Source organism: Balaenoptera musculus, chromosome 15 (genome assembly GCF_009873245.2).
Source record: "Balaenoptera musculus isolate JJ_BM4_2016_0621 chromosome 15, mBalMus1.pri.v3, whole genome shotgun sequence".
In the NCBI taxonomy this organism is placed as follows: Eukaryota; Metazoa; Chordata; class Mammalia; order Artiodactyla; family Balaenopteridae; genus Balaenoptera; species Balaenoptera musculus.
Window position 1 is genome coordinate 67,584,151 of NC_045799.1, and position 14,678 is coordinate 67,598,828.

At 41.5% G+C, this 14,678-nt stretch overlaps 1 protein-coding gene across 1 annotated transcript in view; it reads left to right on the plus strand.

The window, feature by feature from the left end:
• Positions 1-14,678, plus strand: part of DCTN5 (dynactin subunit 5) — a 28,196-nt gene that overhangs the window by 3,464 nt on the left and 10,054 nt on the right. Inside the window, exons 3-5 of the mRNA XM_036825376.1 lie at positions 5,196-5,314; positions 8,866-8,977; positions 12,758-12,860. Coding sequence (XP_036681271.1) covers positions 5,196-5,314; positions 8,866-8,977; positions 12,758-12,860 — 334 coding nt within the window. The remainder of the gene's footprint in view (positions 1-5,195; positions 5,315-8,865; positions 8,978-12,757; positions 12,861-14,678) is intronic.

A 14,678-nucleotide genomic window follows, 5' to 3' on the forward strand; every position in this document is an offset into this window, starting at 1 on the left:
TTTTACTTTCTTGATAATGTTCTTTGATGCACAAGAGTTTTTAATTTTGACGAAGTCCAGTTTATCTATTTTTTCTTTTGTTGCTTAAGTTTTTGGTGTCGTATATCTAAGAATCCTTGCCAAACCCAAGATCATGAAGATGTACTCCTATGTTTTCTTCTAAGAGTTTTATGGTTTTAGCACTTGTATTTAAAGGGTTGTTGACCCATTTTGAGTTAATTTTTGCATATGATGTGAGGTTGGGGTCCTAATTAATTAATTTTTGAGGGTGTGGAAATCTACTTGTCCCAGCACCATTTGTTGAAGAGATTGTTCTTTCCCCATTGAATGGTCTTGTCATCCTTATAGAAAATCATCTGGCCACAGATGTATGGGTTACTTTCTGGACTCTCAGTTCTATTCCATAGTTGATATATCTGTCCTTAATGCTAGTTCTACACTATTTTGGTTACTGTAGACTTGTAGTAAATTTTATAATCAGGAAATATGAGTCTTCCAGCTTCTTTTTCAAGATTGTTTTGGTTATTCGGGGCCCTCTGTTTCTTTTTTGAAAGGTGTTTTATTTGGCAATATTTGGTGCACACAGAAGACTGATACGCGATATATATGTTATGAAGCATAAAAAATCAACACCATGAACCCACCACCCAACTGAAGAACTAGAGCATAATCAATGCATAATAATACAGTACAGCCTGAAGTTCCTCTCCCATTTCTTTCTTCTACCTCCTTCCAAGAGGATACCACTATTCTGAACTTTTTGTCTTATAAATTCTTCATTTTTCAAAAAAAATTTTTTACCACATACGTGTGTATTTCTAAATAATATATATTGTTTAGCTTTACTTGGTTTTCTGTGACTTACTATTTTTACCCTCAGTTATTGTAATAATAACAGTAGAAAACATATATTACATTTAGTAAGTAACATCGTTCTCAGCTGAGTTTCTAAGATTCATTGTGGTTTATGCATTTTCACTGCTGTGTACAATTCGGTTTATCCCCTCTCTTATGGGTGGATAGTTATTTTGTTTCCAGCTTTTTGTTATTATGAACAATCCATTTTTGTTTCCAGCCCCTGTCCCTTTCAGAACTTTGACATTTCTGTTTTCCTGAGCCCTTCTATCGGGTGTCACAGTGCCTGCAGGAAGAGATAGGGATCAGATGAGCAAAGAGGACTGGGTGTAAACCGGAATGGTGGAGCCTAGTGAATTGGAGAATACAGGACCTAGCTAAGCTCGAGCTGATTGTTGCCATGTGGGGATGCAGACCTATACTTCCAGAGCTTCTGATTTTCTCAAAAGAAACTGGAAATCTGGATTTTTTAAAATGTAAAATGTCCTACTATTCACATAATAGCATCTAATTTAAATGATAAACGTGGCTGCAGAGGCCAGAGAAAACCATTTCTAGGTGCAGCCCTCAGACCCCCAACTTGCCACCTCTGCCTTGTCCTTGTTGAGTTCAGTGAAGTCTGCTTTAATAATGTTTTTCTCCCTGAACGCTCTTTTTAGGCACCTCCTTCCATTTTAACACCCTGTTGCCTCTATTTTTAATCTGACTTCTCTTCTTTAGCTCCATTCTTTATGAGATAGGAAACCAGGGTTTGAATACCGCTTACTAAATTTCTTTGACCATCTGTGATATCGTTTCCTTCTTATGTTTTTTGTGTGTTTGCTTCCTCATTGGGAATGTAATTTAGGCTGACTGAGGGACTTATATGGATTTTCTTTATTTCTAGATTAAGATTGTTATCTTTACTTAAAACACAATAAAAACAATCACAGCCATTACCAAATACTCAGAATTCTTGGTATTCTGTTTTCTTCCAAAAGAAAAATAAGTCATTTTCTCTGATTGTAGATGGAAACACAAGCTGAAAAACAATGATTGAAGTAAATTAAGGATCTCAGATGAAAGAATTATGTACTAGAAATAGGCATCTCTCTAAGCTTGAAGAAGATAGCTTTTAAAAACCAAGAGAGGAATTCCCTGGCAGTCCAGTAGTTAGGACTCGGCACTTTCACTGCCGGGGCCTGGGTTCGGTCCCTGGTCAGGGAGCTAAGATCCCGCAAGCTACATGGCACAGCCAAAAACAAAACAAAACAAAACAAAACAAAACCAAGAGGACCTGTAATACTTTACAATCAGTAGCAGATGTGAACATTTCTTTTTACCGATAGAGGTTTTATAGACTGAACATATGTGGGTCAGATTGGTAAACTCTTCCAGGTGTGAGCCCATTTCTTTTTTAGTATCTTCTCAGAGCCTCATGTTCTGGCTAGTGATTTATCTAAATTCACCTATATTTGAGGTATTCCCATCTACTTCTCTAGCCTGACCTTCTGTCTTGGGCCCCAGACCTTTATTCACAACTGCCTGTTGGTCATCCCACAGATTCCACAAACTCAGCATTTCAAAATTGAATTTATCATCTAATCCCCAGAATTGCTCACCCTGTCCTAGATTCTTTTTCTCTTACCCAACATCTAAACAATGACCGAGTCGTATAAAGTCTCTTCTTTTTTTTCTTTTTAAATATTTTATAATGGAACATTAAAAAAATCATTTTTATTTAGGTATATTACATACAATAAAGTGTACCCATTTTAAATATGCAGTTTGAAAAGTTTTGGCTGATGTGGACATCTATGCAACTAGTACCACAGTCAAGATATAAAATATTTCCATCACCCTAGTTTCCCTGTGTCCCTCTTCAGTCAAGCGTTCTTCTAGCTTTGCCCAGGTAACCTGTGTAAAACTAATAGAGGTTAGTTTTGCATTTTCTCAAGTTTCCTGTAATTGGAATCATGTACTTTTTTTTTTTTTTTTGGATCAGCTTCTTTCCCTCAGCATAATGTTTTTGAGATTTATCCATGTTGTTGGATATATTCATGGATTAGTAGTTCATTACTTTTTATAGATGAGCAGTATTATTATGGAACTTTTAGGACACATATAAGAGTAGAGAGAACATATAATGAGTCCCTATATACTCATTCACCAGCTTCTACAATTAACAATATTCTGGCATTCTTGCTTCATCTCTATACTCACCTGCCAAGTTCAAACCAATTTTGGAGTGGAATATTTTAAAGCAAATTGCAAGCATAATATTATTTCACCCATAAATATTTCAGTGTATATCACTAACATTTAAAGGCTTTAAAAAATGTATAGAGAACCGTTATTACAATATATTTTTTAAAAAACCAGTCATTCCCTAATATCATCTAATCTAATCCTCATTCCGTGTTCAGTCTTTCCATTATCTTTTTGTTTTTTTGCCTGCGTTGGGTCTTCATTGCTGTGCGCGGGCTTTCTCAAGTTGCGGCGAATGGGGGCTACTCTTCTTTGCGCTGCACGGGCTTCTCATCGCGGTGGCTTCTCTTGTTGTGGAGCACAGTCTCTAGGTGTGTGGGCTTCAGTGGTTGCAGCACGCAGGCTCAGTAGTCGCAGCACACGAGCCGTAGAGCGCGCGGGCTTCAATAGTTGCGGCGCGCAGGCTCTAGGGCACGCAGGCTTAAGTAGTTGCGGTGCGTGGGCTCAGTAGTTGTGGCACGCAGGCTCTAGAGCGCAGGCTCAGTAGTTGTGACGGCCGGGCTTAGTTGCTCCGCGGCATGTGGAATGTTCCCGGACCAGGGATTGAACCATGTCCTCTGCATTGGCAGCCGGATTCTTAACCACTGCGTCACAAGGGAAGTCCCTACATTATCTTAAGATGTCTTTTTACAGTTGGCTTGTTCAAATCAGGATCCAAACAAGGTCAGATACACATTACTGTTTGGTTGATGTGTCTCTTAAGTCTCTTTGAATCTGTAACAGTTTTCTTTCCCTGCCTCGTTTTTCTCCGCATGCCATTTATATGTTGAGGAAACTGACTCACTGTCCTGCAGTATTTTCAAATTTCTGAATTTGGCTGATTCTGTTTACACAGTGTTGCTTAATGTGATCTCTGTTCCCCTCTCCTTCCTCTGAGCTGGTAGCTGGATCTAAAGGCTTGCTCAGATTCCTCTGCCTCTGATTTATTTCTCTTTTCCTGATGCACAGCTTTTGCCTTAGGTAAGGCCCACCATCTCGTTTCACCTTGATCCATCTGAAGGGTCACTTCCCCTCCAGTCTTGCCTGCCTCCATTCAGGCTCCAGACTGCTTCCAGAGTAATATTTCTAAAATGAAGCTTCGCTTGTGTTAATCCTCTGCTTAGAATCTTTCATTGATTCCTTATACCCGCTAGGGAAAAACATCTGAACTTCTGTACTCAGCACAGGTAATTCCTCATGATCTGGTCCCTTGCTTACTTTCCCAGCCGCAACCCCAGCCACGTGCACTTTTTTTTTTTTTTTTACCTCATTTATTCAGCAGACATTACAAGAATGCCTACTCTTTACCAAGTATGGGGCATTAGTTCCGCCCAGTTTCTGGGTTGTGTTATTCAACCCCTCCTGGCAACCTCTGGGGAAGCCAGATATCACACCTTGCAGTGTAGCACATAATCTGGGTCCAGAAATTGGGAGAGGAAGCAGAACCTCAGTGGATCCACCTCTGGAGCATGAAGTTGGAGATAGTAGTGTTAGGAGATGAGACAAAGGTGGGAACAGCCAGGACTCTCACTGAGCAAGCAGCCAAGGCTTGGGGTCAGGTGGAACCGAGTGCATCTGAGGAGATGCACAGACCAGCTCTGCCACAGGTATTCTCAATAAATGTTTGTCCATCCATTGAGTCCTATTCATGGGATAATAAGGGCAAAGCTTGTGATGTACTGGGAACATCTTGAACTGCAATCAGTATTATGAGGGCAATTCTCTTTACCTTAAAAGTTATCCCGGGCTTCCCTGGTGGCGCAGTGGTTAAGAATCCGCCTGCCAATGAAGGGGACACGGGTTCGAGCCCTGGTCTGGGAAGATCCCACATGCTGCAGAGCAACTAAGCCCGCGTGCCTAGATCCCACAACAAGAGAAGCCCGCTCGCCGCAACTAGAGAAAGCCCATGAAGCAACGAAGACCCAACACATACGAAAATAAATAAAGCAAATGCAGAAAATATATTAAAAAAAAAAAAAAAAAAGTTATCCCTTTTGACAGAACAGGTGATTTAGTAGAGTATAGCATAACTCTCAAACTGTCTTGTTTCCTACCCTTTTTCATTATGTTTTAGGCTATGTTGGTAGCTTTTTAAAATATGCTTTGTTTTATAGACCATTGTGATGAATGACTGTATTATTCGAGGGGATCTGGCAAATGTAAGAGTTGGACGTCATTGTGTCGTGAAAAGTCGGAGTGTCATAAGGCCACCATTCAAGAAATTCAGCAAAGGGTATGTAATTTAATGACGTGTTTCAGTCTTGGGCAAGATGCTGCTACTGGTGGTACTATCCATGTGTTGAGTTGTGGGGGAAGGAGCAGGTCTACACTATTGTTTGGGACACTAAGTAAGAATTCACCATAATGAACACAACTCTGGTGTTTGTTGTCTTAGTCTAGTTGGTGGTTAGTTGCCAGAAACAATCCACTTAAGCTGGCAAAAGCAAAGGGGGTTCTGATTAAACAGCCACAGGCATATTTGATGGAATTTAAGGGTAGAAAAAGGGGTCAGGCTTCACAAGGGACTAGAACCTGGAACTGGACAGCTAGCCAGAATCAAGACCACTATTCTGTCTGGCTACCGCTCTGTTACCAAGGTTATACTGTTTCTTAACTGTCCTCCTCTCTGCCCTTCTGCTTCCCTCTTTTTTCTTTCAGCTATATCTTCCGGCTTTTCTCATGGAGACAACCTTGCTGCCTCAGCCCTTTTTTTACATCACTTCTCCATTTAGGCTTCCAATGGATACCAACCAGAGATTTTAGGTCCTATTAACAAAATGTTGGGAGAGGGAATCTAATTAGCTCAGTATGAGTTAAGTGCCACCCCTAGTCTAAACAGCTTTGACCCAGAGAGCAGGGTCAAGTCAGGCCCACTGATCTCTCAGTGGGAATAAGGATTGTCTAAGAAAGGGCATGGACAGGGCAGGGAAACCGACCGCTATGCTTGATATGATGGTATTCTCTTTGCCTCTCTCTCCCTTTGCCCTCCTGGTTCCTACCTATGGCACCATCTGCTTTTCATCCAAGGATTCAACAAGCATTGATTGAGTGCTTTCCTTATGCCAGTCACTAGGTTATAAGCTGGGCATATAAAGATGGATCAAATAGGGTCTCAAAACCTAGTGTTAGAAGTAAAACAAACTAGTGAATGTAACAAAAAAGAAAGAGACTCACAGATATACTGAACTAGTGGTTACCAGTGGGAAGGAGGAGGGGCAAGACAGGAGTAGGGGATTAAGAGGTGTACAAACTACTACATATAAAATAAATAAACTACAAGGATATGTTTTACAGCATAGGGAATAGTAGCTAATATTTTATAATAACTATAAGTGGAGTATAACCTTTAAAAATTGTGAATCACTGTGTTGTACACCTGAAACTTATATATTGAAAATCAACTATACCTCAATTAAAAAAACAACAACAACCTAGTGATAGAAATAATTACATAAACAGATAGCTACTATAGAATGTGATGCTATAACATGATAGCCACTATAGAATGGGATACTCCTGTCACTGGGGCATGACCATGGTTAGGAAGGAACAGAGAAGAGGGCAGCTAACTCAAGACTGTCATACCTGGGTGTATATCATGCAGGAATCGTCCTGCATTTCCCATAGTGATGTTGCGCTCCAGGCTTTCATTACGTTCAGGAATTGGAGCAGCGAGTCATTGTAAATCATATGAAATTTAAATGAAAGCATTTGCTCATTAGCTCAGAAGGCTTTTTTTTTTTTCTTTTGGTCGCACTGCGTGGCATGTGGGATCTTAGTTCCCCGACCAGGGATCGAACCCGGGCCCCCTTCAGTGGAAGCGCAGAGTCTTAACCACTGGACCACCAGGGAAGTCCCTCAGAAGACTGTTGAGGGGAGGGGACTTCCCTGGTGGTCCAGTGGGTTAAGATTCTGTGCTCCCAGTGAAGGAGACCCAGGTTCGATCCCTGGTCAGGGAACTAGATCCTGCATGCATGCTGCAACTAAGAAGTCCACATGCCACAACTAAAGATCCCATGTGCTGCAACTAAGACCCGGCGCAACCAAAAAATTAATAAATATTTTTTAAAATTTAGAAAAAAAAAGGACTATTGAGTGGAAATCAGAAAACCCTGTGACACCCTTTCATGGTTTCATACAGTGACTGATGCCCTGCTAGAGTTGTTGACTCCACCTCCTGATAAAAGCATTATTGGGCTGGGTATGGTCCAGGAAGAGGACTGAGAATGAATAAGAAGCTTATTGGTGAATGGAGGGAAGTGTAAATTAGAATAGTCCACATGAGAAATATAGAAATATGAAAGTGTAAATAGCAACACATGAATAGAAGGTGAATGTCGATTTCCTCCCCTGTATATATCAATACCAGGACCAGATAATAGTATAAAGTTTGGAGTTTTTAATTTAAAATTAAGGAGTTGACAGTACTGTTGTAGATGATAAGATCAAGGAATCCATTGCCACACAAGGGGTCCAGACCAAAAATGCAAATGAATTAAGGAAGATTTAAATAAAGTATAGGTCTGTGGAGGACAGGTATCATCTCTGACAAAATATTCCTGACAAAGTAGAACACAGGACTGGAAAGAGCCAGTGAGCATCCAGCTGCTTTATAATAGTTCTAGTCCAAATATTTTACATCCCAAGGCACCGAAATTTCTTGTAAATATGATCACAGACCACTGTCAATGACATTTGAGGAGTCCTGGAGAATGGGAATGATGTCACAAGTCTGGAGAAAGCTGACTGACTCCTTAAGTCCTGGCTTAAATGTCACTTTCAATTAAGCTTTTAGTTAACCTCCAGTCTGAGTAAAGTCTCTTTGTTATATGCTCTCATAATGTGTTATTTTTCCTCTGTAGCACTTATCACAGTTGTAGCTAATTACTTATTTAATCATTTATTTAATCTCTCTTTTCTTCTCTTGTTTGTAAGCTCCATGGGCATGATTGCATCCCTTTTGCTCACCATTGTATTCCCCAGTTCCTAGCATAGAGTCTGGCATATAGTAGACTCTCAATAAAGCCAGTCAATATATAAATTTTTTAGCATGTTGGGAATTATATCCCATGAACCTCACATCAGTCCCCTGAAGGATTATAGAGCAGGTTAATGAAAATGTGATCTGTGGGCATTTTCAAAGGAGGCAGGAATTAGCAAAACATTCATTCGTTTTTATTTGGTGCCAGATTTTTTAGCTTTGAAGGTTTTGCTCTTACTGTTTTGCTATTTCCTTTCACATTTCCTTGGTCTAATATTTCTGATTTCGATTTAGTAGTCACGTGCATCATCTTCAACATTATAGAATTCCTTAAGCCTGAGGATTCTTTCCTTGCTAAGAACAGTCTTTTTTTTTTTTTTTAAAGAAATTCACGTTCTTTTATTTATTTATTTATTTATTTACGACTGTGTTGGGTCTTCGTTTCTGTGCGAGGGCTTTCTCTAGTTGTGGCAAGTGGGGACCACTCTTCATCACGGTGCGCGGGCCTCTCACCATCGCGGCCTCTCTTGTTGCGGAGCACAGGCTCCAGACGCGCAGGCTCAGTAGTTGTGGCTCACGGGCCCAGTTGCTCCGTGGCATGTGGGATCTTCCCAGACCAGGGCTCGAACCCGTGTCCCCTGCATCGGCAGGCAGACTCCCAACCACTGCGCCACCAGGGAAGCCCCTAAGAACAGTCTTAAGACAAGACGATGGAGTTGAGATTACGATCGTTAGTTCTATAAACCTTGACCAAAAGTACATCACCTTGACCTTTCTTTCTTCATCTTCTTTTTCTTCTATAGCGTTGCATTTTTTCCTTTACATATTGGGGACCATGTCTTTATCGAGGAAGATTGTGTGGTCAACGCAGCTCAGATCGGCTCTTATGTTCACGTTGGCAAGAACTGTGTGATTGTGAGTATGGTGACTTGGCTGGCTGAGCAGCCTCACTCCCTCTCTAGCTCATGTCCCCCACATCAGTGGGCTTCTGCTTCTGTCATCAAGCAGGGTAGAAGTCCTTTCTGGTCTACTGGTCTATCAGAATTATTACTGAATTTGGAGTTTTTCCTAGGCATTAATAATCATGGCTAACCTTTATGGAACCTCTTCCATGTGACGTTAAACTCTTACCTTTGATTATTTCATTTAATCCTCACAACCATCCAAGGGTACTAGGTACTGTTATCCCTGTTTTCAGGTGAGGAGACTGAAGACCTTCGATATTAGGGGATTTGACAAGGCTAGTAAATGGTGGTGCTGGGATTTGAACCCTAGTGGTATGAATAGCCATGTCGCTATGTGGCCTACCTGTTGCTTCACCTCAAGAATCTTACAGTCTGGTGGGGGTGAGGGGATCTTGAAGGGTGCACCAAAATTGGCTCCTAGACAAGAGGAGAATGAGTGTTTCAGGGAAGAGATTGGCATGTGTAAGGGTCAGAGTCACCAACGGGCATGACATTTAGGGAGCTGCACGAAGTTCAGGGTGCTGGGTGTGCCAGGTGCGAGGCAACCCCTCCCTCAGCAGAACCTGTAGGACCCTGGTCCACAGGTGCCTCGATATCGGTTTGTTTAACCCAACCAAGGCTTTCCAAGGCTGAATTTCTTGGTATTTTATAGATGAAGAGGTTGATTTCAGTTAGGATTTCTGAGACCATCCTGAGTAATGTTAATGATCAGAGCCGAACTGCCTAAATTTTCAGGGAAAATGTTACCTACATTTTATGTTTGTCCCTCAGATTCTGGGAAAAGCCAAGACCCCTTTCATGCATTTAAATGGCCACTCCCCTTAATTTAGAGTCAGTTCCCTGCTCTGGGTAAGACTAGGACCCTAGAGTATCAGAAAACCTGCAGAAGCCATGCCGTCACATTCCAGGAGCCATGAGGGCACAGCAAAGGTGGACAGTGCAATGGAGAGCCCCGCTGCTGAGAAAAACCTTCCAGTCTGTCTTGTTACTCAGAATTAAGGGGAGTAGTTGTCTTGCCAAATACTCTTCTCCAGGGGAGTTCCTTAGTATGTATTAGAGACAGAACGTCTGTGGTTCGGGCTGATGTTGAGAAAAGGGAGAAGAAATCCATCCTCTCCCCTCACTCTGACTGTTTGACCAAAGTTGGCTTTCCAAGCCACAGCTGGGTTTTTCTGATATTTTCCTCGGCGATGGGAAGACATCACCATAGTAGCCTAGTCCTTTAGCCCCAGAGCCAAATGTCTGAACGGTTAAAATCCAAATGCTTTTCCCACAGCTTAGGGAATTCTAGTCCTATTGTTAGGTGCTCTGCTTTTTGTATCACTTTTCAATACATCAATTCATGGTATTGTCATTGTTCAGTATTGACAGTACTTATTTGCTGAGCCTTTAAAAATTCCCAAGTAATCTCAGGAGAAAGATCCTCTGAGAATCTCAGAGCTAGCAGGAACTCATTTAGAGTCCAACTGTCCTCATGACACACGGATCCTTCCTGTAGCATCCCATGTGGTAGTCTAACTTATGCTTGGATATGTGAAGGTGTGGGTGTTAATCAGAATTGCCCAAATGTCTGCAGGAAAAGCCAACAGGCAATATTAATAGGCACTGTTACCATGCCATGAGTTTTACTTTTGTCTCTAGTCTTGACAGCATCCCTACGGGCTTGGTTTTATATCCTGTTTCACAGGATTTAAGTAACTTGCTAAATAACTTACATAAGGAGATATGGGTAGCTGTAATACTAGCAACATGTAGTTCTTAACTCCTTCTTGGAAAGTTCTCCAGGAAAGAATAAAGAAGTAGTTTCAGCTTTTTATCTCCTCAGCTATTGCCAAGCCATTCATGCTTAAGAAGTACCTGCATTTTTTATTCTGCTGCCATGTAATTGATCAGTTTACCCAGAATTCTCTGAAACCCAATTGAGCACATTTCTCTGAGTGGGCAGAATGGCCAACTCTAGAAAGCAGGTGCCCTCAGGCTGTGTGGTGGCTGGTAGTATACGGTGAGAAGGTTCATTTCCACTGTCCCTCTCTTCCAGGGCCCTGTGTCTGCAGGTCCCTATCTGTGAATGTGTCCTGCCATACGCAGCACATTGTCTCCTTTTACTCAGTGCCCCATGTGCTTAGTCTGAGTTATTAGGAGCTTAGGCGTCATAGGACATCTTTGAGTTAATTTGGGAGTCACCAGGGGAGCTGGCCATCTGCCCGATTTTTGATGTTGCCAATAATAGGTAATTCATGGAAGAAAACTTTCCAAGGAGAAATGAAGAGCTGCAGTCATAACTTGCTTCTGACCTAAAGATGTTGCCCAACTTGGCTGTTATCCACCCAACTGGAGACAACTTAGTTAGCCACTGAAGAAATTCAGACCTTAGAGGTATAAGCTTTTTAAAAAATTCATTTGGCAATCTACCCAGGAGTTCCTGGACATACATAAGAGTTAGGTATTTAATACTGGGGGAAAATTTGAACACAACCAAATCAAAGTATCTTTTATATTCTTTGGTAAAATCTAAGATCTAGATGGGTTAGCATTATCCTGGTATTTGTTAGGTGTTCCGCATCCTCAGCCACCTGGGGATGTTTTATCAGATCATCTGACCAGAACACAAGTAAACTTACAGACCCAGATGATGTAAATCCAATCTTTCATTTACTCAGCAAGTTGTCTGAGACATAACTTTAACCGTATACAGAAGCCTCTCCTTTCCCTTAAGCCATGGAAGAGATGAAGCTCCCAGACCTTATTTCTTGCCCCCAAAATGCCGTGGGTGATGGCAGAATTGAAAAGCGATGACAGTGGATAAAGTCAAGCATAATGTCCAGCCTAAACCTTCTAATAACTACCACTTACCCATGGGAGAACAAATGAACTAATAACTTCATATCCAGAAGAATTTGCCCAGACTTGTCCAGTTGGAATTGGCAAAAGAACAAACAGACCTTAAATTGGTAGGTGCAAAACGAATGTACTGGCTAATATGAACCAAGGGTACAGAAGTAGATCCTAATTTCATACATAAGTGGCTCCAGGGGTTCAGTTGATGTCATGAGAATTAATCCCCTTTCCTTTTTTGTTTTCCTCTGGGAGGCTCTCAGGCAGGTCCTTTCCTCATGGAAGCCAGTGGCTGGTCCAGGATTCTGTCCTGTCCTCTAGAATCCCCATTGGAAAGAGCTTCTTTTCCCAGTAGTCCCAGCAGAAGCCCTGACGTTGAGATTCATCGTCGGCTCGTACGCCGATTCCCTAAACCAGTGGCTGTGGTCAGGCTTGGGGTTCATAGTTTGGGATGGGAGGTGAAGCACATGGACTGAGATGGGGATGGGGCGGTATCCAAGGAAAAAATATGTTCTGTTACCAGAAGAAAGGGAAATGGATGCTGGACAAGCAAAACAACAGATATCCACTAAATTATAAAAAAAAGGAAGAAAGAAAAGTAAACAGAATTCTTGAAGATTGAATTTCATGTAGTATGAAATGCCTAAGATAACTTGAACTGTCCCTAGTGTATGACCCCCACCTCAAATTTACACACATCCACACTCACATTTTTACCTCCTGCTTGTCATGTACCACCTGCAGGAGGGAATCGTAGCCAAGCCTCTCGTCACTGTCCATGACTATTGTATGATATCATGAATGGAGAAAATATCAATATATTCCACACAGCAGACAAGACAACTTTTACTCCCATTTCCTGGTCTATTTCCTATTAACAAGATTTTAATTTCAGGGGCGCCGGTGTGTGTTGAAAGACTGTTGCAAAATTCTCGACAACACAGTATTACCCCCAGAAACTGTGGTCCCACCATTCACCGTCTTCTCAGGCTGCCCAGGTAACCTTGGGTGTTGATTATTAAAACTCAAGTTTATTTTCTTTCACAAAAGTAATGCATGCGATTTCTATCTCTAACAGTATGTTGATCTAGCTAACTTAAACATTCTCCTGGTACAGAGTACTCAGAAATACTATCTAAAATATAACTAGTGTCCTTTTACATGCATAATTGGATTCACAAGGAAATTATTAAGGATCAGAAGCAAAGAGGAAACTAAATCCACACTTTTAAGCCTGCTTCAGTTGATGCCGTCTTCATAGTAGTGTGGTTTAGGATTTGATGCTCATGTGGGGATGAGAGATAAAGCCTCGGATCCACACATGGCAGAGAGATCCTCTCGAAGGGTTATCCCTCAGTAAAAAATTGATGTAGGACAAATCTGTCACCAGCACAGGAAAAGTATGAGGAAGCATGTCTCTCTTGGCCTGGGCTCTGGGTGGAAAAAGAAAAAGTGTGTCCAAAGAATTCTATGGCCTTACCTTCACATTGGTTGGGGTTTGAACTTGTACTTCCCGCCCTGCCCAGGAATGCCCTAACTGAAAAGTTACCATAAAACATGCTCTAAGACCAGTGAGAGCTCTAGGACACCTGAGAGAAGCAAATACATTATCTCTTGACCTTTGCCCATAGGCAAAGCCCTCATGAGCTCAGAGTTCCAAATTACAAGCATGTGAGGAGACAAAAGCAATCCATGCTCATCCTAGAGAGTTTGGAAAACACCGAAAAGCAAGAAGAAGAAACCCTCACATTCCCCAACCCCCACCTCAAGACAGTCTCTTTTCTTCTACATATTGTTTTACGCAGTGGAAATCACATAGCGCGTGCAAAGACACATCATAGATTCACAGATGGAAGATGATATGAAGAGAGAGATTTGACAATATATGACATCTAACCACTGGGTGGTTTATTTGTTATTCCAATTTTTAAAAATCTCATTACTCAGATCACTGAATACAAATTTCAAAGATGTACAAAATCATCCACTAGGATTCTTTGGGGAGGAAATGGGCCATTCTGCTCTTTCATGCACCTCTGTTTGCAGAGGAGGAAGAGGCTTTTATTTAGTAATTCTCCCCATAATGAGTTCCCACTGTGAGAAAGTTTAATAGTTCTTAGCAAGTGCTAGATCAACACGGTCTTGGCGATTGTTTTAGGAGTTGTGAGACAAGCATCTGAGCTGAGATGAGAAGTGTATTGCTGACGAAATATCTTAATCTCTTTTAACTTATTCAAGGCCCTCAGAACCAATTTATGGTCTTTAAGCACTGATGGCGGATGGCAGGGAAGCACTGCTAGGTATTTGAAATCCAGATAAACACTGTGTGTGGAGGTTCTGCCTGGGACCTTAGAGATCATTGTATAGGTGAGGGAACTGAGGCCTAGAGAGGTTGAGTTGTACGTATCGGAGCTAGTTGGGGGGAAAGCTTTGACAAGCACTAAAGACTCCTTATTTATTTATTTATTAAAAAAAATTTTTTTTTTTGGCCCCTCGGCTTTTGGGATCTCAGTTCCCCAGCCAGGGATTGCACCCGGGCCATGGCAGTGAAAGCGCTGAATCCTAACCACTAGACCACCAGGGAACTCCCAGAACTCCTTATTTAGAGTCCAATACTTTTTGCACTGATAGGGTACTTCCCATGTTTATTTTATGTGATTTCACAAACAAATACTAACCATCTAGATACTGCTGTTGGCAATCTCCCCCTTTAATGAAGAGGCATAGGGTTGCAGGAAAACTAGCATATTTTTGGAAGGCTCCACAGCATGAAACTGAGTCAAAATGAAAGGCAAACCGTACAGAAAGGATCTGGA